Consider the following 19746-nt stretch of genomic DNA (forward strand, 5'->3'; position numbering starts at 1 on the left):
CTTGTTAGCTTACAATTCATAAAATATGACTTCTGTTTTCACAGCAAAAAAATGTAATACACTATTGTGTCTGTAATATTGTTCTTAGTGGTAGATGGAGGAAATATTCCTCCTTATGATGTTTGACCTTCCATCGTCATGACGTGGAGTGTGTTCATGTACAAGCTCTGACCTGCTGCATTATATATTTGCATGCGTTACAAAAAAAAACCTCCAGGGGTCAGATGTAAACAATCTTTATATCAAACGGCACAAATATTTTCAAATGAAAGGCTATGAAAATCATTTGCAGAACATGTTTTTCATGTGTGTTTAACTTGGATTGTTTTACACAGTATGAACAAAACTAGCAATATATAGTTTCTACACATCCAAAACAAAATAAATAAAAATTAAGTCAAGCTGAAATTTTCAACTCATGTTCAAGAACTCCCTGCTCAGTGGCCACATCACCAAACTGTTACATACACAGGTTACAATCTTAATCTCCCAATATTACATGCTAACTGCTGCTCGCCGCTTATGTAATCTGACGCAGAACTAGGCAGCATATCATGACGAGAGTGGGTCATTCAGGCATTAATGAGTCACATAAATCAGTGTTCTTGCTACATGCACTTTTTCTTATACGTGTTTGGCATCAAAACTATTAGCATATCAACTTGAAGCATATTTGTACAGCAGGCACTTGTTATTTTGAATCTGGAATGCCAACACACAGTCTGTCCGTTAAACAGTGTTTTCCCTGAAATTGTATTTTTTTTTTTTTAAATAAGAATCTCAAATAATCTTCAAAACAAACCAGCTAACACAAAATGTCCTCCTAACAAATATGGCAAAATCCAAAGTAACACCACACTGTCAGCATGAAACGGCTGTTTAACCCTCCGGATTTTTACAACTCAAGCTTCAGATTTTCTACTATTAATAAAAAAAAATAATCACAAATTATTCCAACAAAACACATTTTCTTTACATTATATGGCATAACTTAAGGATTCATAGAAATATATTGCTTTTTTCAACAGCATGCATCTCTTTAAAGTGCGAAAAAAACATTCATTGGTTCGAAAGTATAAACTAAACACTGCATTAAATCACTGATTTAACACAAAATACTTTAAATAATAATTTCCAAGATGGCACGATTTAACTGCATACAGTCACACCGACAAAGAAAATTGCACAAAGTATAAAAGAAAACATGAAGACAATAAAGCCAAGGCAGGTAACACACCTATAGCATGAGCTTGCATTGATTCTGTTTGTACTAACACCCCTTGTATCCTTCACACTTCCTTGGAGAGGGATCCTTATTACCTTTAGCTTCATATAGATATTTTTTACACCATTTTACCTCTAATGTTTCAGTATTGCGTTAAATGGAGAGAGATTTGTAAAAAATGTTACTTTTCAGGATCCTGTGCTAGGCTTGGCTTGCTCGGCAGTGGTTTATATTTACGTGTACACTCTAAAACATTTACAGTTCAGAGGGAGTGCTTGGTTGAAAGCATTATTCCAGCCTCTGAAAGTATTAAAGTACCATTTAACAAACTGCAGAACTGTAATTTGCACTCAAACCTCAGCACAACACCTGAAAACTGTAGTCTGACAAAGGTAAGACGTTAAAGTGGACTACAGCCTAACACCAAGCACTTCTCAGGTTGGTTATTTTGTGACATAGTGTGGTCCGGTTCAAGTGCAAAAAGCTATATCCAGCCCCTCTCTCACCGACTCATCCCACAGCTGGTGTGTTTAGTGTGAAGGAGTCTTGTCTGACCTCTGCACTTATGTAGTGCTTCCATAATGAATGACATAGTAGTCATGGACATACATCAGCACAGCGACAGGCTGACCGATGATGAGTGAGATCCACACGGCTGCATTGCCGTAGTTTCCATTTAGGAAGCGACCCACGAACCAAGCCAGAGGAACCTGGAGGGGTGAAAACGTCAGAGGTCGTGTGTGAAAACATGAAGAGCAGAGAATACAGAAGGGTTCGATCCGTCTTACCTGAGCCATCATTCCCATAAAGGCCCACAGTCGGAACATCTTCAGAGGAACACTCACCAGGTACTAAAGAAGAAAGAGCGTGTGTTTTCTAATGTATTCAGTGTGTAAATATGAGGAGCTACAAAGACACAGAGTGAGTTTATGACATGTGGGTTTGGTTCACCTCGTGGAAGAAGGCTGACACCAGGAAGACAGCAGTTTGAGCAAGAAACTTGTTGACCCCCCTCCTCAGCATCGGCTTATAAAAGTGTCTGTAACACATTAAGATTTCAAAGTCAGTCCACTCTGATTACTGCTGTTTATTTCATACTAAATATCTGTGTCTGTTAGGTTCTCACCTCAGACACCATTTGTGCACTGGAATATTCCAGTTGGCCCAGAAATATGTGACAGTCTCAGAGTTCCTGAAATAAACAAAAATAGAACAGTATGAGAAAAAAAAAGAATTATGACACATTTAAAACAAATATTCATTCATTCCCGTTTGATAAAAAGTATTTGAATTATAAATGTACTTTTGATGAGTGTGTTTAGCTTCTTCTACTGTGTGTTGCTTGTATAATCTCTACTCACCACCAGTCCCTGTAGAACTCCCTGTCTCCAAACTGCAGCAGCTCTGCCACAAAGTTCATAGAGGAGTGGAAAAACCAATAGAAGAATATTAACCATATCAGATGGTTAGGGACCTGTGAGGAGGAGGAGGAGGAGGAGGAGGAGGAGGAGGAGACTCTGGGTTGGTTAGGGGTATATTATGATCACTGTTGGGTCATATGAGGTCATAAAACATTGCTGATCTGCATCTTGTGATGCTCAGTCACGACACTCACAGCTAGCTTCAGCAGCCGCTCCACCATCCTAGAAAAGTCCATGTCCTGTAAGACACAGCAGATGACACCAGTTACAGCCTCCGATTTCCGGCCTCTTGCATTGGAAGAAGACATTTTTGTTCATTTCCTATACTCATCGTGTGTTAGAAACACTTTCAAAGAATTTACGAATCTCTACTGTTTTTGGAGAGTGCAGTGTGTCTGTGTATTCTCTCTCTCACCTGAAAGGGTTTCATTGAGTTCTGAACAGATGGAACCATCCACTGAAAGGCACACACTTAAATTACATTTCTGTTTTGTTGTTACATTACTCGCACATTCTGCAATAATATGTGTGTGTGCAGTTTTATTATGACCCTTCTACATACCTGCTGTATCAATCCCACCAACAGCTGCATGAAGAAAAGCTGTAGGAAAGAGCATAATGTCTCAGTCTGTCTTTGTGTCTATGTGTCGTGGACACCATGTGTATGTGTAACGATGCTCGCTCACCATTTCAAAAAGTCTCCTCAACAGGAACCTTTTACGTATTCGAGGAGACCGGGGGAAGTTGAGCTGGTAGCACAGCGTTGGGACAAAGACAAAGTAGTACATGTCTACAGGCAAACGACAAAGGTAAAGAAAGACAGTGAACGCAGAGACAATACAAAGATTGTTTCTATTGGCTTCATATCAGGACGAACATCCAGGTCATTGATGGTAACATTTTTCCATAACATTCAGCATCATTTAACCAGCCCTGTCTGAAAGGGACCTAGCTGCTTTGTTACCTCTGTGTGTGAGGTTTCCTGGGTAGGAGACATGAGCATGAACTGCTGAGCCATTGGACTGTGCCACAGTTGGACCTGAAAAAAACACACCCGTTCATACAAAGGCAAGTCTCTAAACACACCACTAGATGGCAGTGGCGGTACAGTTGTAGAACACCAACCAATTAACTTCACAGATGTGTGTGTGTGTGAGGAACTACTTAGTTTAAAGCAAGCATGTATCTTCACCTTAGTCAAAGGCCCCACAGAGTGTGTGTGTGTGTGTGTGTATCTACTTACATGAATATGATCGTGTCAGTCTTTTAGCTTTGGCTTGTCTGATTTCTCTGCACCACCTGTTGGCGTCTTGGTAAGAGTACAGCTTGAGGAACAGCACTGAGTATATCCCTAGAGACAGCACACCACCCACTGACACACACAAATGCATGGTGTTAGACAAGAGCATTAATGTATGCAATAGATTAAAGGAGCAGCACCACACTTTATTATTGTCCTTTATGAAGCAGTTGACCCATATTTTTTGCACAAGTATTGCACTTGCACACATGCATGTTTATCTACGGTGCTGTTGCTACCTGGGGTGATGGAGGTCACAGTGAGTACTGTGGCTGAAGGGAAGATCAACAATGATGTCAGGTTAAAAATGTGAAGAATCCGTCCTGTTCTTTCAGAGATGGTACCCTGGGAAAAAACAAACAGAGCAGTGTCTTGTTACTGTGCCATCTGTGATCTGTGAGCAGAAGTGTTATCTAATCTGCAGTGGTGTTTTATCAAAGTTAAGAACAGGTACTGTGACGTTGAGCAAAGATCCCGGTATGATAACCTTACATTTAAGCTCACTCCTTATTATTAAGCTAAACAGGTTAGGACTTCTGGTGAACATTTGCACATTATAGTAAAAACTTACAACAGCAAGACGCCTCTCTGTGTACAAGGCTGCAAGGATGAACACATTAGACACTGAAACACAGAACAGAGGAGGAGACACGTGAGCTACAGCAGGACAATGATTACACAGAATCCAGTACAAATTCATTCAGCCCTTTCCCCCTCTAATAGCGGCACTTCGGTCGGCTTTATCAGTGCAGTAAAACATAGATGAATGCACTGGACTGCATTCATCTATGTTTTACTGCACTGATAAAGCCGGTCATCACCAAAAAGGGAATGATGCCAAAACTCAGTCTTTTTGGGTAAATAAAGGCAGATTAATCAGTAACACTTGTGCCTGAATTTTATACACAGGGAGAATCTCATTATAAAGTCTCTTTATTACAGTCAACAACCAGCGGTAAAATAACTTAAGGTACCTAAATGAAGCTCTTATCTGTTCATTTGAGCACCGACATCAAGTTTAAGGTCACAGAAGGACATTCACCAGCTGTTTACACACACATAAAGGCAGCAAAATAAAGGCTCCATACCAATGATAAGGCAAGCTGCAGGCCAGCTGTAGGGGTCCTTTAAGAAGAGAGACACTACTTGGATAGGGTCGACCAAGATGCCATACCTGCAGGAAGAGGAGTGAAACATAAAAACAAATTATTTCATTTGATGGCTATATATAAATATGGTGCACTGACAGCAGGACGTGTGTACACTCACTTTATAATGTTCTCCAAGAAGAGGCGTGCATTACTCAGGACCTGAGGAGATAATGGAGATATTAGCGTCAACCACAAAGACAGACAGACCTATTAAAGGTTGTTTTTGTATCAGCTTTCACTCTGAATCTAGCCTTTGTTTAGTAGCTAAAAAATGCTGAGCAATAAACCTGGCTTATCATTACCCTTTCCCTAAGCTCTGCTCCTGATTAGCCTGCAGATTAAAATGTGTTTGTACATGTAGAATCAGTTATTATTCAAAACAACAGAACAGTTCTGACACACACTGCTGTTCTCCTGCTGCAGGAACAGACCGAGGGGATATTAGTAACTGCCACTGCTTGCTAAGTTAAAGAGTGTCAAATCACTTTATGGTTATGTGTTCAAGGTCCAAGTTCACGTTGGGCTAAATCCTCTGATTATCTATGAGATAAAACTAAACAGCCACCAACTCAGAGAGACAACAATATGTATAGAATACATACATTTCTTAGATAACATTTATGGCAGGCTTGATCATCGTATAACACTTAAGATGGTTAAGATAATGGTCAGCAGAGGGTCATAAGGCCGAAGTGATTACACCCATTAGCTTGACAAGACCCTTCAGCAGTGTGCTAATGGTCTGGACCTGTAACCTTTGCCTCAGTAGCCTTCAGCACAGACAAGAGATGGCCATCACAGGGCAGTGGCCGGCCGGCTACACAGCATCTATTGCAAAATCTAAAATCAGCAACACACTGTGGAAAGTTTGCAGGAGTCACTTCAGCAAGGGGATATTTTAACTGCTGGTATGCTGTAATTAAGAATAAGAGTGTTGCCAGCTGCCTGCAACATCAACGACACAGCCAAAGAGAGCTGCGTAGATTTTTGTATGACTCTTAGCCTGTTGTTCCTGTTTTCCAATAAGAATTTTGAATAATATCTGTATTTAACTTGCATTCTAGTGTGGGGGCACCCACACAATTCCCTTAGCAACATAGTTTGATTCTTATTGCACTATTAAGGTCATTACAAAACAATAAAACTGGTCATCAGTGCCCTTAGCTGTGGACAAGTCAGACCTACAAACACAGAAGCAACTGAGGACAGCTGATGCTTTGCACCCGGAAACATTAGGGTGGTTGTGGCCAAAAAAGGCTGAGTGATTAAAAAAAGTCTGACAAAAAAATCCAGCTGAACTGTAGAGTTTACATGTGCTCAGCCGCCATGATAAGAAACTGCTGTTCTGTGGCGTGCTCGACATTGTGTTTCTGGTTGATTTTGTTCATGTGTGTCATCCAGACCCACTGACCAAGGCCACAGTATTTTCAGGGACTAAACTTTCCATTGGCTCCTTAATATTGTTTTATAAGGCCTGCTGCCACAATAATCTTCAGGATTATTTTGTCTAGATTCATCAGACAGAAACACCACAGTGCATCTACAATAACAAGTTCAATGTAAGCATTAACAATAACCTGGCTAAAAATGAAAGAAGCACATATCATAGCCCATCTAATCTGTCATCTCTAGAAATCAGCTATCATTTCAGGAATTTGCTTGGTTAACAAGGACATATTACACAGCTAAGCTTCTAAATGGACACAGAAACACACACTTATGACTCTGTGGATCCACTTTACATGCTTGGAGTCTAATCCCTCAGGGCTTCCTCTAGAAAGTGAGCAGTGTCAGCTGTCACTGGTGACCACAAAGTGGTTGTTATGGCTATAAAAACTTTCAAAGATGGGATTAATCCCGTCACAGAGCTGCAAAATTAGTTTTGATTTGGATGAAAAACCCACAACCACACATAACAAAGGCTCAGAAATATACATACACTCATATATGTTGTACACTGGTGCATGGGAAAGTAATCATTTTCATGCATGTATAGGCAGATATGCAAATTGTGTGTGTGTGTGACACACAGGCTTGCAAATGTGTTTAAAAAAACTATTTATAGTGTGGGTCCATTTCAATTTCATATGGATTAACGCTAACTGGATATTTGTATCCTTTCAAAATACCAGCAAAGATTGGATGTTCTGGGGCACTGCAGGGTGCCTCTGAACACACACACACTCTTAAACTGACCCAGTGGAATGGAACAGAGGAGGTCCGGCTGTCCTGAAGTGACCTCAGATTAATGTGGCACGTTTGCAGCTTTGATCAAAACAGTTTGGGTTAAATCATAATGCTAAGAGGAACAAATGTGTTTGCATTCACAGCTGCTTCATGTTCTGCACCTATAATTCATCTACTAGTCATATTCATGATGTGTCGTTGTGTTTGCTTAACATGAGAAGTCAGGAGGTACTTATCTGCAGCTAACAGCACACCTTTAATACAAACAGAGCCGATAAAATCTTCACTTCTTAAGAGAATGTTAGCTCAATTTATACAAATAAAATCACAGATTAGTCAGTCACATTAAGCTGTGACTGACTACTTTTCTCAAAATAGTAGAAAAACTGTACTAAAGCTGTTGAGTAATGATCTAGTGCACATATGCACTGAATCTGCTGCTGTTAGAGGAGATAGCATGAAAAAAATAACTTATCAGGCTTCTTGCAGACAACTCAACAAGTTAAGTCATGACACCAAACCCTGGGAGGGTGCACAAGTAACCGCTGGCACTTCTGCTTTTGGTCTTAAGAGCAACTGTCAAAAGCTAATGATGGAGGGGGGGGGTTTAACTCACCAGCATGACAACACACCAGTTGAGGATTCCCCTGTAGTTGCTGTAGCCGCTGGCGGAGCTTAAGAGAGACTCCTGCAGAACGTGACAGCTGCATAAAAAAAAAAAAACAGCAGCAGTATGATGATTTACATGTGAAGAGATTTCAGTGTTCATGCTAGTATTCATGCTTGGAAAGAGGCTGCACTGATGACTCATAGTGACTCAACCTGATAGTTTAGTTGTGGCAATGTGTATAAAAGGACCCACTATTTATTCATTTACATATGGGGTATTTAAATATGTTTATATTGCCATTAAGGGAAATTTAAACACAGGTTGAGATCAGGGGGATTAAATTAATAACTCCCACTCAATGGGCTAATATGTGCCTACAACTACACCAGGCAAAAAGAGCTGTGAAGGCAACAGAATAAAAGTAACTGGCTATTCAACAGGCAGGAATTTTAACTAGGCAGAATAATAACAGGGTAGAAAAAAAAATAAAGTATGGGGTTATAAGGGAAATTTATGAGACAAAAGAGGAAAACAGGTGAGGAAACAAGTGTAGACAGACGTGCAGACAGACTGAGAGGCAGTTGGCAAGCACAGAGTTGCAAAAGCTGATTTCACATCAAGATGACACGTACACAAATACATCATCTAGTTGGCAAGAGTTCAATAAAAAAACGAGATTTTATTTTGTCATTCTGGTCTTACGAGTCCCAAAAGATGTGGAAATTCCAGCAATTAAGTTGGAGCTGTAGAGGGGTAGGTGTGGTTCTGTTCAGGGTAAGGGTCAGGCTATTCTGTCCTGTTTAACCTGAACATTGTCTGTTGTTACTCTTTCTTTTGACAACATAACAATGACGTATAAAAGATAAAAATCTTTTTTATGTCCATCACTGGCCTGACAGGAGAGCAGACTTTCACCGGCTCAGATCATGATGTGATGTTTGGTTTATTTCTAAACTTGGGGCACATTAAAATGCCAAATGTATGCCAGTTGTGTGTAAATATGCCACAGTGCCACTATAAACAGAAGGATTCAGTGAAGCAGAGAGGTGGCTAAAATAAACATTTTTACAGTAGTAGCCACACATCATGAATGAAAATGGCAACATGTCTTCTAGTTACCTGAGCCTGTCGTTGATATCCTCCGCCGCACTCTTCTGTTTCTTCGGGCTTTCCACCTTCCCATTACTACTTGCATGTTTGCTCACATCGTCTTCCGTTTTAGCTTTGTTAGCGGTATACTGTGGAGGCTTCTCCGGAATATCTGGCCACTTGCTGCCGTTGGCTTGTTTCACTGGTCCGCCGCCAGCACCAGTGATGGTCGTCCTCCTCCGGCGGGTTCCGGGCCCTCTCGTCTCGGCTCTGTCGCTCATCTCAGCGGCTTTCGGTCACGCAGTTTCTACCTGCTCCACATTTTGCTGCTTCAACTGCTGTTACTCTTTTCACTTTACGGCTAAAGCTAATTAACCTGCGGCAGCAGCGGCTCGCCTCCGTCTGCGCGTCAGTGCTGCTTTTAAACGCGGGGTTTCACCGCTGCTGCTCAAGGTGCGTGTGGCAGCAGGGTTGCCAGGTCTGTGTGATCAGCTGACATCCCCCTATCGGAGCACCCATCAACTTCCGGATTAGCTCGACAAACGTGACTGAAACGTGGCTAAAAAGTTTCTCTCTCTCAACGAGCATTTAAAACAATAACAAGAATAATCACTGTATAAACATCGTAATAGTTACTTTACGTCCTTTAGTTTAATTTTCCCGTTTCCCGCTTAATATTTCAACTGTTAATTTAGAGTATTGCTGATTTTATCTTTATTTATTCATGAATGAACTAAACCCATATATTGCATAATGTAATAAATATTCAATATATGTGCAGTACGTTTAAATTAGAATGCAGTTAGTGATAATAAAAATGAGGCTTTTTATTCAGGGCATATAATAATGATCTAGGTCAGATTAAAACTCCTATATTATATCTTAAAATAGGAACAAAGAGATGAGGTTAGTTGATGCTATGATAACATAAATACATGATTAAACATCAGGCATTTTGGTGGTGTTGGATTTAAACAATAAAAAAAATAAAAAAAGCTAATAAGTATTAACCAAAAAAAATTACCGCATGCACCATAATAATAATAATAATAATAATAATAATAATAATAATAATAATAATAATAATAATAATGTCGTAATAAAAATAAGGATAATTGAGCTATTTGCATAACTTTACGCTAGTTAATGCATTTGAAATCCAGCGTAAAAAAAGTTTATCAAAACAACTACAAATCGACAATTAAGCTAGGTTGTAGTGCGAGTCAAATAACAGCCAATAGCTTGCGCGCTTTCGATCACGTGCTCTTACTGGCCAATTACCAAGTAGCAGTGTACTAAAACTAGGTTGCTTCTGTCAGCGACAGCTGTTAAGAGAATCGCTGCCATTGTGGCAGATATTATCAGTGTTCATACCTGCTCAGAGACACACTTTATATCCGCTGATGTGTCGATGGCACAGAACAATCTTTGTCATTCAGTAATTTGTTTTTAAAGGAGATGAAAAAACTAAAGAGGAAGAAACTAAACGGAGGCGCCGTGGTGAATGAGAATGGATCTGCCACCAGAGGTGAGTCAACCACCTGCGGCTAACGTTCATTTGTACATAAACATTCACTAAACATCCATGTAGTCACACAAAATGTATTTCTTTTAATCGTGTTTATTTACGTATTCTGGTATACTGATGATTTCTCCACCAGTTTGGACAATGTGACGATGTCCCACCGAACCTAATACTATTATACAGCAACCAGGTGACACAAACGCTAGTCTGCAGTTGTCCGCCGCTTGTCCAGCTTCCAGCGTGTTTGTTTGCTCTGTTCAGTGAGAACTTTGGCTACTTATGTCCCCATACTGCCTGCGTGGCAGCCTGTCAGCCAGACAGGAAACTTGGATAGTCTGGGAAAATGCAGCCAATGACAGCCAGACAGCCAGAGGAGAGCCGGTGCTATTATTCACTGGTTACCCTCCCAGCCATGCAGACACTCCTAACTCAGTACATAATGTTTACATAGCCTTACTGCCTTATTCCTCAAATGTGTTTCTCTTCCTCTCCCTGCCTCCTGGTTTCAGTTTGTGTCTCTTTTTACAGAGCCTGAATGTGGGAAGAAGCAGAAGCTGGCTGAGATCCAGCAGGCTTTGATCAGGTGAAGAATAATCATAGCTTTTTGGTTTTGTGTCATGCAGCACTGAGCTGCTGGTCATGGGAGTGCAGATACAGTAGTTCAAGTGTACTGTGTTATGGTGGAAAATTACACCAGACAAGGTGCGACACAAGGTTAAGCTATGACCTTATTCCTTAACAGGTTTTACTTTAATAAGCCCAGATATTTTCATGTCTGCTTCAGTAAAGGCCTACATTACCACTGCAGCTTTAGGCCAGAGAGTCTGTCTTCCCATGTGGGAATCTTTCTCCCTCTGCTCATCCTGTTCCACAATTAGATGGTATGCATTTATATAGAGACAGTGGCCTTCATTACTATGTGCTAAGATTATTTCACACATGGAGATTACTCACACGTGCTCAGAGGAATAGTGTGACAAGGATCATGAGGAGTTGGGATTCAGTACGTAATGGAACAGATGAGAGTATGCAGAAGACGCCAGGCTAATTGCATCAGTACAAAACAACAGTTTTCTTTGTCTAGTCAGATGAGGCATTTGGACACAAAGTTCTGCCATGTGTACAGGATGGTACTTTATAAAATGTATTTATGACTGAGTATAGTTGTGGCTTTTGTTTTGTTAAACTGCAGATTATCTATGTCCATATTAAAATTCTTTAGCTTTGTTTTACAATGTGAAGCTGATATTGCAGCACAAGAATAAGACAAAAAATGGACTGGTTATTGTACAAATGTGGCTTTTTTTGAATGTAAAGGGATCCAGTGGACATTGAGACCCTGCGCAGAGCTGCAGCCACTAAAGGTGGACTGCTCACAGATGAACTCAGGAGAAAAGTCTGGCCCAAACTACTGAACATAAACGTGTACGATCTCCCTCACAAACCTGGTTAGTAGAGACAAACTATGAACCTTGTTAGTTTTTGAATGACTAGTTTAATGTTGGTATTTCTTTTGTTGCAGGTCGAGATGTGAGGGAGAACCACAAGGACTATAATCAAGTAGTCCTGGATGTCAGAAGGTCCATGAAACGGTTCCCAAAAGGTGGGTGTTTATGTACGATGTACATACGTTATGGTGGTATATAATGGTTTATAGTGCCAGTGAGCATCTTTACACGTTGACATGAATCCTCTTTCAGGTATGCCAGCCACAGAGAGAGCCGCGCTTCAGGAGCAGCTGATTGACATGATCCTGGAGATTTTAAAACGTAACCCTCAGCTCCATTACTACCAAGGATACCACGACGTGGCTGTCACTCTGCTGCTGGTGGTAGGAGAGCGGATGGCCATCGCCATGTTGGACAAACTGTCCAATTATCACCTCAGGTTGGCTTTAAATTTCTCCTGCCAGTTTTTTTTTTGTTGTAGATTTTTTTATATTGTTTTATTAAGTATATGGAATTTATATTTTCTTACTACATTTGTGTAGGGATTTCATGGATCCTACCATGGACAGCACCAAACACATTTTAAACTACCTGATGCCCATATTGGAACAGGTCGACCTTGAACTACATGACTTCATGATCAGGTACATGTGCTGTCAAAGAGGTAAAGGTGCTATTTTAACCACCAGAGGGCACCATGGTGTTGATGTTTTACCTGCCAGGTGCAGCTAGGAGCTGAGCATCTTGTACTAAATCATTTCTAAAAATCAGTAGTGGTGTCACTGGGGATTTCCTGTGTCAGCTGTTTTAAAAGCCTGTCTGTCCCAGCTAGGTGCACACCACATGTATTGTATTTATACATGAGGCCCTGCTATGACATCCACCACAAACAAAGTGCAGCTTGGAATGTTTGCAAGTAAATGAACTGTCCCTTAAAAAAAGATTTTAAAATGTATCTCTAGGGGTTTCTACTGTACCTTTAGGTATTGTTGCCTGCAGCCTCCATATCTGTGATCTGTTTTCCTACACACACAAAAAGACAGTTGGACAAAGACAGCAGGATAAACAACACTTCAAAGTTCGAGTGGCTTCTGTTAGTGCTCACTTCCTCTTCTGCCTTCTTATCTTTGCCTCTTTTATTGTCTACTCTTCCTTCTGCTCCAACTTTCTTCATTTATTTTCTCTCTCCCACTTCATTTGAACTCTCCATTGCTTTAGTTGTATACATTCTCCTTTCTCTTTTCCCCATTGACTGCTTTTCATTTGTCACTCCTTTCCTCCAGCACTCACCCTTCTTCTTCTTCTTCTTTAAATGTGCCTATCCAATATTTATCAACAACCTTTACATGAGACTCAGTCAAAAATAACTACACGTTTGTCAGAACACCAAACGCCAGGGGAGAATGTAGGATGTACTGTACGTGAGGGCGGAGAGGGTAAAAAGGCCATTTACCATAACAGCCGCATGTAATTCAAAGTGCTTCCCAGAAGAGATTTAAAGTCACAGAGACAGAAACAAACACAAGTAATATATGAAAACAGACGTACATTAGAAGTTCTTTCTAAAACCTGCCTTTTCTTTTCAGAGCTGAGGTCGGAACCATCTTTGCACTTTCCTGGCTCATCACGTGGTATGGCCACGTCCTGCCAGAGTTCAAACACACTTTGAGACTGTACGACTTCTTCCTGGCCTCACATCCACTGATGCCCATCTACCTCGCTGCTACGGTAAGAGGTGCCGCCACTGCCAACAGGAAATGAGCGAGAACCAGAGACATGGTTTTTGTCAGTAATCCAAGAGGACACACGAGCATGTGCGGCCACAGACAGGGACCAGACTTGTTAATTAGACTCCTCCTAATGAACAGATGAGGAAGAGAAAAGGAGGGACAGACACTTTGGTGAGACAGACAATTAAAATATGTGTGCACGTGTTTGTTTACTTCTGTGTGTGAGGCACTTTTTTAACAGGAAAGTGTTTTAATTAGAGGAAATGGTTGCTAGTGTGCAATTGAGGATGTTTGTGTGTGGATAGGGGCTGGGCAGAGGGAGCGTTTGTTTGAAGTGCGTGAAACAACAAAGCCGAATGTAGTTCATGTTTCCTCCAAGGCTGCGTACAGCGCACAGCACGGGGGCTTAACTCCTCATCTCCTGTTCTCAATATGTAGATTCTTAAAATCATGTTTTATATATCGGTTCCTTCTCAGATTGTGTTGCACAGAGAGAAGAAGGTGAAGCAGACCGAGTGTGACATGGCCATGGTCCACCACCTCCTCTCTCAGATCCCCCAAGATCTCCCATATGAGCTGTTGATAGGCCAGGCCCAGGAACTGTTTGAGCAGTATCCTCCATCTTTACTGGCCAAGCGGGCAGCGCTACAGTCCTGCAAGAGGTGAGGTGACTTAAAAGTGCAACAGACTTAAGGCAATGGCTCAACTTAACACATTTATATTGTTAATTATACAGTTTTTAATGTGTTAATGAGGGGTTCATGTTTATTTTTGTGTTTTGTACACTTAACTGAAATGATTCAGCCTAGACAAAAGCCTTATTTAGTCCAGATATGTATGTTTGCCTCAGGTGCTCCAGTCCCATTGGACAGCTGTATATATTTCAGTTTTTTTTTCTAGTCAGATGCACAAACATTTATAATCTTACATATTAAAGAGAAAAGCAGAGGAACATTATATTTACTGGTAGTGTGGTGTAATTCTTTTAGCAGCCAAGAGGGGGTGCTCTAAAAGCACATCCTGACTCCATCAACGAGGTTCTGCTGAACACACACAGGCGGTTTAGTGTGTGTGTGTGTGTGTGTGATTGTGTGCGTGCCATTTTTCCTCATTTTGTTTTATTATTGGGGAGAAAACATTAGAGACATGACCACACACTCTCTCTCTTGTATCCCCAGCCATCAGTCTTCTTCTCCCTGTCAGTGTCCTTCAGTGGGGCTTTCAGTCATTGTTTAAGCCTGGAAGTGACACAAGGCCTTGAATGGCACACTGAAAGATACTAATGTCCCACAACACACCACTCCTGTAGCTTCCTATACAGCGGAGTTACTGAGTTAGCAGTTCCCTCAAATGGTCTTCCTCACCTGTCGCCATCCATCACTTTAACCATCAGTCCATCTTTTTACCCCTCCGTGTTGCTCCTTAGGCCTGACTCTCCTTTTGTTTTCCTTCTTCAGCCTCTCCATCAGCACCTTCCAGGCGTTTCAACGCTCCACCCTCCACCAGAGGCCAGACTGTGTTCTCCAACGACTCACCAAGGCCCAGGGCTCCACCACCTCCAGCCACGGTAAAAAATAATCATTATAATTTTATTACAGTGGACTCCACTCAGACGGCACAGGCACACTTGAAGATAAGTCGAAGAGAATTCTTGTTCAAACTCTTTGAAGTTTTGCAAAAATAAATATCGACTGAAATTACGAGAAACACATCTCTACCCGGCCGTAGTTCCTCACATTTTTGCTGCTCTACATGACAGCACAGTTCTTCAAAACAAGGCAACGGTAAATATGCCATCCCCCACAAACGCTGCCCCCCTTTGGGCCAATCAATAACAAGTAAACAAATGTTGTAGCACCCCCATCAGACCAATCAAGAGCAAATTTAAATATGCCAGAACAGAACAAAGAGATGCATCATTCCCGTAGGTTTTGTGCAAATCTGATCAGCAGCTACTGACATATTATCTGTGATGTACAGGCAATCAACAGTATGTTGTAGCGTTCCCCTCAGTGTGATATTAAAACTGATGCACGTCATTCCCTGCAGTTTCATCAAAATTCAATTAGGAGCAATATGAAGTGCATAATGGACAGGCAGAGGGCTGATCTATGGAGTCTCCTGATTTCACTCTGGCAATTAATTGGAGTCAACAAGCCTGACAGGCTCTTTTTTTAATCTGTAAAACCAAATTCTAAACCAGCATTTTCAGAAACATCATTCATATTATAGTCACTGTGTGCCTGTCATTAGAATCTCTACAAGATTTTAACCAAAGAACAAAGCATCTGTGTAATATTGTGATCTGTAGCCTGATGTTAAACATGATGGATTGTGATCTCCTGCCCATTCTTTTCCTGATGTTTTGACATCCCTTGATGCCCCTTATTGTTTTCATTCCCACATTGAAATCCAGTTGAATAATCCCTTGATTCAGCTATGTGCACTCTAAATCCCCTCCGTGCCTGTCCTCTGTCCTCTGTCCTCTGACCCCACCTCCTCGTTTTGTGCTCGTAGCCGTTCAACACACAGGCCTGGAAGCAGCTCTGCCCGGGGAGCGTGGCCAGCTGTGGGGGAAGGGGAACAGGATGGTAAAGATGGCAGTGTGGGGACTGTCCGCTACGCTCGGGGCAGCCGTGCTCGCTGTGGCTCAGACTGCCATGGAATGGGGACCCGAGGTGTTACTACAACTGTTCTGACACAGTGGTGGTGAGGACGTAGACGACACATTCGACACATGGTGAGAGCAGACATGCATCTGCTCTCATGACGGATCAACAGTATCCAAACGTAAAAACAGACTCTGAAAACTTGAAGCTCGTCTCCCCTCTCGAACAGCAGGAAGAGACGTCTTGGTGCCAAACAGGTTGTTGCTACTCAACCACAATCAACATATGTACTCTGCTAGTCAGCCTCAGGACTTGTGTGCATGGGTGTGTAGGTGGATGGATTACATCAGGCCTACTGTGGCCACATTTCACATCAATTTGGAAATATTCATTTTTTTGGCAAGTTATAAAATGACCACAAAGTGATGCAGAACAACCACAAAGAGACTCAATATGACCACAAAGAGACAAGAATATCACACAAAATGACCATAAAGTGATGCAAAATGGCCAGGCCAGTCTCTGTCTCTGACTTGCTTCACCCAGAGGCCCTGAAGCCGTCCATGCATGCAAGACGCTAACACATTGTGCTGCATCAGGCTGTTGCTCACACGTTATTATTGTTGTAAGATTTTACACGTGTCTCTGTTTCTTCTCGACTGATTATTTTTGCTGATAACTTGCTTCTCGACTGTCACGCTCGTTTCGTGCATTTCAGTTAAAAGTGTTTTGAGCGAGTTTGTTGGATCAGCAGGCATATCTAAGAGCCAAAAGTGCCCGTAGCTCGCACGATGACACATGAATACAAATTATTAAAGAGCGGTGTTTTCTGCTGAAAGCTTCCAGTTACTAGCGAATGAGGGAAGCAGCGATGAGGAAAGGAGGGAGGGAGGGAGGGAGGGATGGATGGAGTAGGGGAGACTTTGCCTTTGAGCTTTGTATTAATTGCTTTTCTTCAGGTGTCGACGAGCTACAATTACACACAAAAAGAGCTGTTGCTGTCCCCTCAAAAGTTACACACGGTTAGCACGCAACGCTCAATGCAAGCAGATGCATTTTGCAGGAGATATTAAAATCCATTATTTTATATATATATATTTTATACTTCCTGTAGCAGTTTCAAAACTGTTGTGGCCCACCACTGCTGAATGAATATGGGCAAGACACCAGTACTTTTACACTCTTCAAATATTTAGCAGGTTTGTGCCATTGTGCACCCTGAACAGACGTCAACAGAGCTGCAGCACACGGACTCCTCAACCATCATTTTCCTCTTCAGCATTTTACAGTTTCAAAATGTTTATAAAGCTTCCAGAGGTGGATAGTTGGAAAAATATGTTCTTGGTATTAGAAGCTGCATCTTCCCAATCACACAAACTGTAGATGTCCAAACACAATCACAGAGTTTCATAAATGAAAACTGAGTATTAATAATACAGGCTGTTTCCACCTGAGGCACACGTGTGTAGAAGGAGCGGCCAGTTCTCCAAACAGAAATGCATGCTCGGTGCTGTATAGACCTAGACTCTGAAATATTTATCGGCTTCTACTAGCATGTAGTGAAGCTTGCTGCTTCTGTTAACACAACTTCGGCGGAGTCACAACACTCTGCCTTCCCTCTTGTCACCAGATATAAATGTGTCGCAGCTCCTATAGTGCGTTCTGCCCTGTTGATTGCTGTTGCTTTGGAGCATGTAAAATAAACCAAGCAGAATTACAGAAATAAATGTTTTAGACACATTTCTAGCAGTAAAATGGCAGCTTTGTGTTTTGCTGCTGCGATTTAACTAAATGCGTATAACTGGGAATGAATGACAGGAGACTGAAACTGCTAGCTTGAGGCCAGTTTCTTTTTCTTTATTTTTTTTTTCAGGGCATTGCTCGTCTATTTATTTAATGTCTTAGTGCCTCATTAAAAACTGTCAGCGCTCATCTTTTTTATTTTAAGAGCAACAGTCTGATTGGCTATTTATTTAAATATGCTAAACCTAAATTGTAAATAAGTGGAACACTAAATTGTGTCATTGCAAATAGCATCAATTTGTCAGTTTGCATATAAAATAATGTGTATGGAGGGTTATTATGCATCAGACTAGAAGTTAAAGGATTTGACACTTTTGAAAAACCTGTGGAAAAAAAAAAGATACACTCCGGTGTGTGCTTTTGCTGGTTAGCTTAGCTTAGCTTAGCATAAAGACATGGACAAAGGGATACACTGGCTCTGTCTGCCCAGCAGCACCACCAGAACATGTACATTAGCTTGCTATATTTTGCTTGTTTATTCTATGTAAAGAACTGAAGTGTAGAAAACGTTGTACAGAAGGTCAGATGCATCCAAAGAATGACTGCTGGGACAGAAATAAGAGTGTCTTCTCATCTTTGCCATTTGCCAGCTTGTATTTTAGATAAAAACACATGCTGTTGCAAATTGTAACAGTTACTCTTTGTTGCTGCTGCAAAGTTGCAAAGTCTCATTAAGTCTGTTACCACTGGCTGTTCTTAATAATAGTGCATCTATGATAGGGATGTGAGAAAAACTATTTGACCAATGCCTTTGATGCTGCTGTGTTGTTGTATTTGTGCCATGTAGATGAAGACACACACACACACACACCCACACTTTCAAGGAGAGAGAAAGTGGTGGTGGTGGTGGTGCCAGATCCTAATGAGGATTTAATTCCTGCCCCTGGCTCTTGGCATGCTAAGACACTTTCTCCTTGTCTTTGTTTTTTTTTCTTTGCTTCACAATCACACTCTAACACCACCTACACCAGCACCTGCCCTGCTCTCAGTCTGGCATGTGGTTTAAAAAATGACTGAGGTTTATTACTTAAGTGAAAACTAATGTTAAACAAAGACAGGGTTTCAGGGCTGATCTAACTCAAACAAACACCCTTTAATGCTATTATTTTAAGAGAAATAATATCATATATATATCAACCAACACTCTTATTTCAAAAGGTTTGGACCAGATATGATCAGTCTTTCTGTCGATTATAAACGGAGTGATGCATTTTTGCTGCTGCTCTGTCTGAAAAGAGCTGATCACCTTTTATGCTTTAACAGTTAATGCAATACTTAGTGGTTCTCTTCTCATGACGGTTATGAAATATCTGGTACAAACTGTATCTTTGAACATATCAGTTTTTCTTGCACCTTGTTGTACGGCTGTTTTTATTCTATGAGCAGCAAGTAAATAAATGACAAATAAAACATTTCATGCAGCAGTGTGACAATTTTTCTAGAACTTTGACCGAAAAATGTCACAGAATACGTTTATATTGTAAAATCTGTTAGCAGAGGTGCTACCTGTTAGCATTGTTTTTGCAAGGAAGAGCCACAATGCTAACCCATCGTAATTCCATGATGGTAGAAAGTTGGTATTTTCTGAAATTAGCTGCTAAAATATGTGAAAAAGTGCAAAAAAAGCAGAAAATGCCACCTGTAGATG

At 41.0% G+C, this 19746-nt stretch overlaps 2 protein-coding genes across 2 annotated transcripts; one reads left to right on the forward strand and one right to left on the reverse strand.

The window, feature by feature from the left end:
• Positions 1–220: 220 nt before the first annotated feature.
• On the reverse strand, positions 221–9458 carry dgat1a (diacylglycerol O-acyltransferase 1a). Its single transcript, XM_028400078.1, has 17 exons — positions 9014–9458; positions 7901–7988; positions 5216–5256; positions 5035–5120; positions 4518–4570; positions 4186–4291; positions 3890–4018; positions 3611–3685; positions 3333–3436; positions 3209–3247; positions 3062–3103; positions 2841–2885; positions 2587–2699; positions 2352–2417; positions 2177–2264; positions 2014–2076; positions 221–1935 (listed from the first exon to the last, which is right to left on the reverse strand). Exons 1-17 carry the CDS (start codon positions 9262–9264, stop codon positions 1789–1791), a joined length of 1536 nt encoding a protein of 511 aa, XP_028255879.1. The 5' UTR covers positions 9265–9458; the 3' UTR covers positions 221–1788.
• An 832-nt stretch (positions 9459–10290) lies between these two features.
• LOC114432166 (TBC1 domain family member 20) lies at positions 10291–19515 on the forward strand. Its single transcript, XM_028400004.1, has 10 exons — positions 10291–10511; positions 11037–11091; positions 11826–11956; positions 12031–12111; positions 12209–12395; positions 12499–12600; positions 13543–13684; positions 14164–14348; positions 15144–15253; positions 16204–19515. The coding sequence occupies exons 1-10, from the start codon at positions 10442–10444 to the stop codon at positions 16383–16385; spliced, it is 1245 nt and encodes a 414-aa protein (XP_028255805.1). The 5' UTR covers positions 10291–10441; the 3' UTR covers positions 16386–19515.
• Positions 19516–19746: the final 231 nt, after the last annotated feature.

Source organism: Parambassis ranga, chromosome 2, assembly GCF_900634625.1.
Source record: "Parambassis ranga chromosome 2, fParRan2.1, whole genome shotgun sequence".
NCBI lineage: Eukaryota > Metazoa > Chordata > Actinopteri > Ambassidae > Parambassis > Parambassis ranga.

Excerpts from the sequence above, each read along its gene's own strand:
- dgat1a (XM_028400078.1), bottom strand. The coding sequence starts at position 9,264 with ATGAGCGACAGAGCCGAGACGAGAGGGCCCGGAACCCGCCGGAGGAGG. Across the intron at positions 4,292-4,517 it reads CAGAGAGGCGTCTTGCTGTT|GGTACCATCTCTGAAAGAAC; the intron begins GTAAGTTTTTAC and ends GTTTTTTCCCAG. Across the intron at positions 3,686-3,889 it reads ACTGACACGATCATATTCAT|GTCCAACTGTGGCACAGTCC; the intron begins GTAAGTAGATAC and ends TGTTTTTTTCAG.
- LOC114432166 (XM_028400004.1), top strand. The coding sequence starts at position 10,442 with ATGAAAAAACTAAAGAGGAAGAAACTAAACGGAGGCGCCGTGGTGAAT. Across the intron at positions 10,512-11,036 it reads GAATGGATCTGCCACCAGAG|AGCCTGAATGTGGGAAGAAG; the intron begins GTGAGTCAACCA and ends CTCTTTTTACAG. Across the intron at positions 12,601-13,542 it reads CTACATGACTTCATGATCAG|AGCTGAGGTCGGAACCATCT; the intron begins GTACATGTGCTG and ends TTTTCTTTTCAG.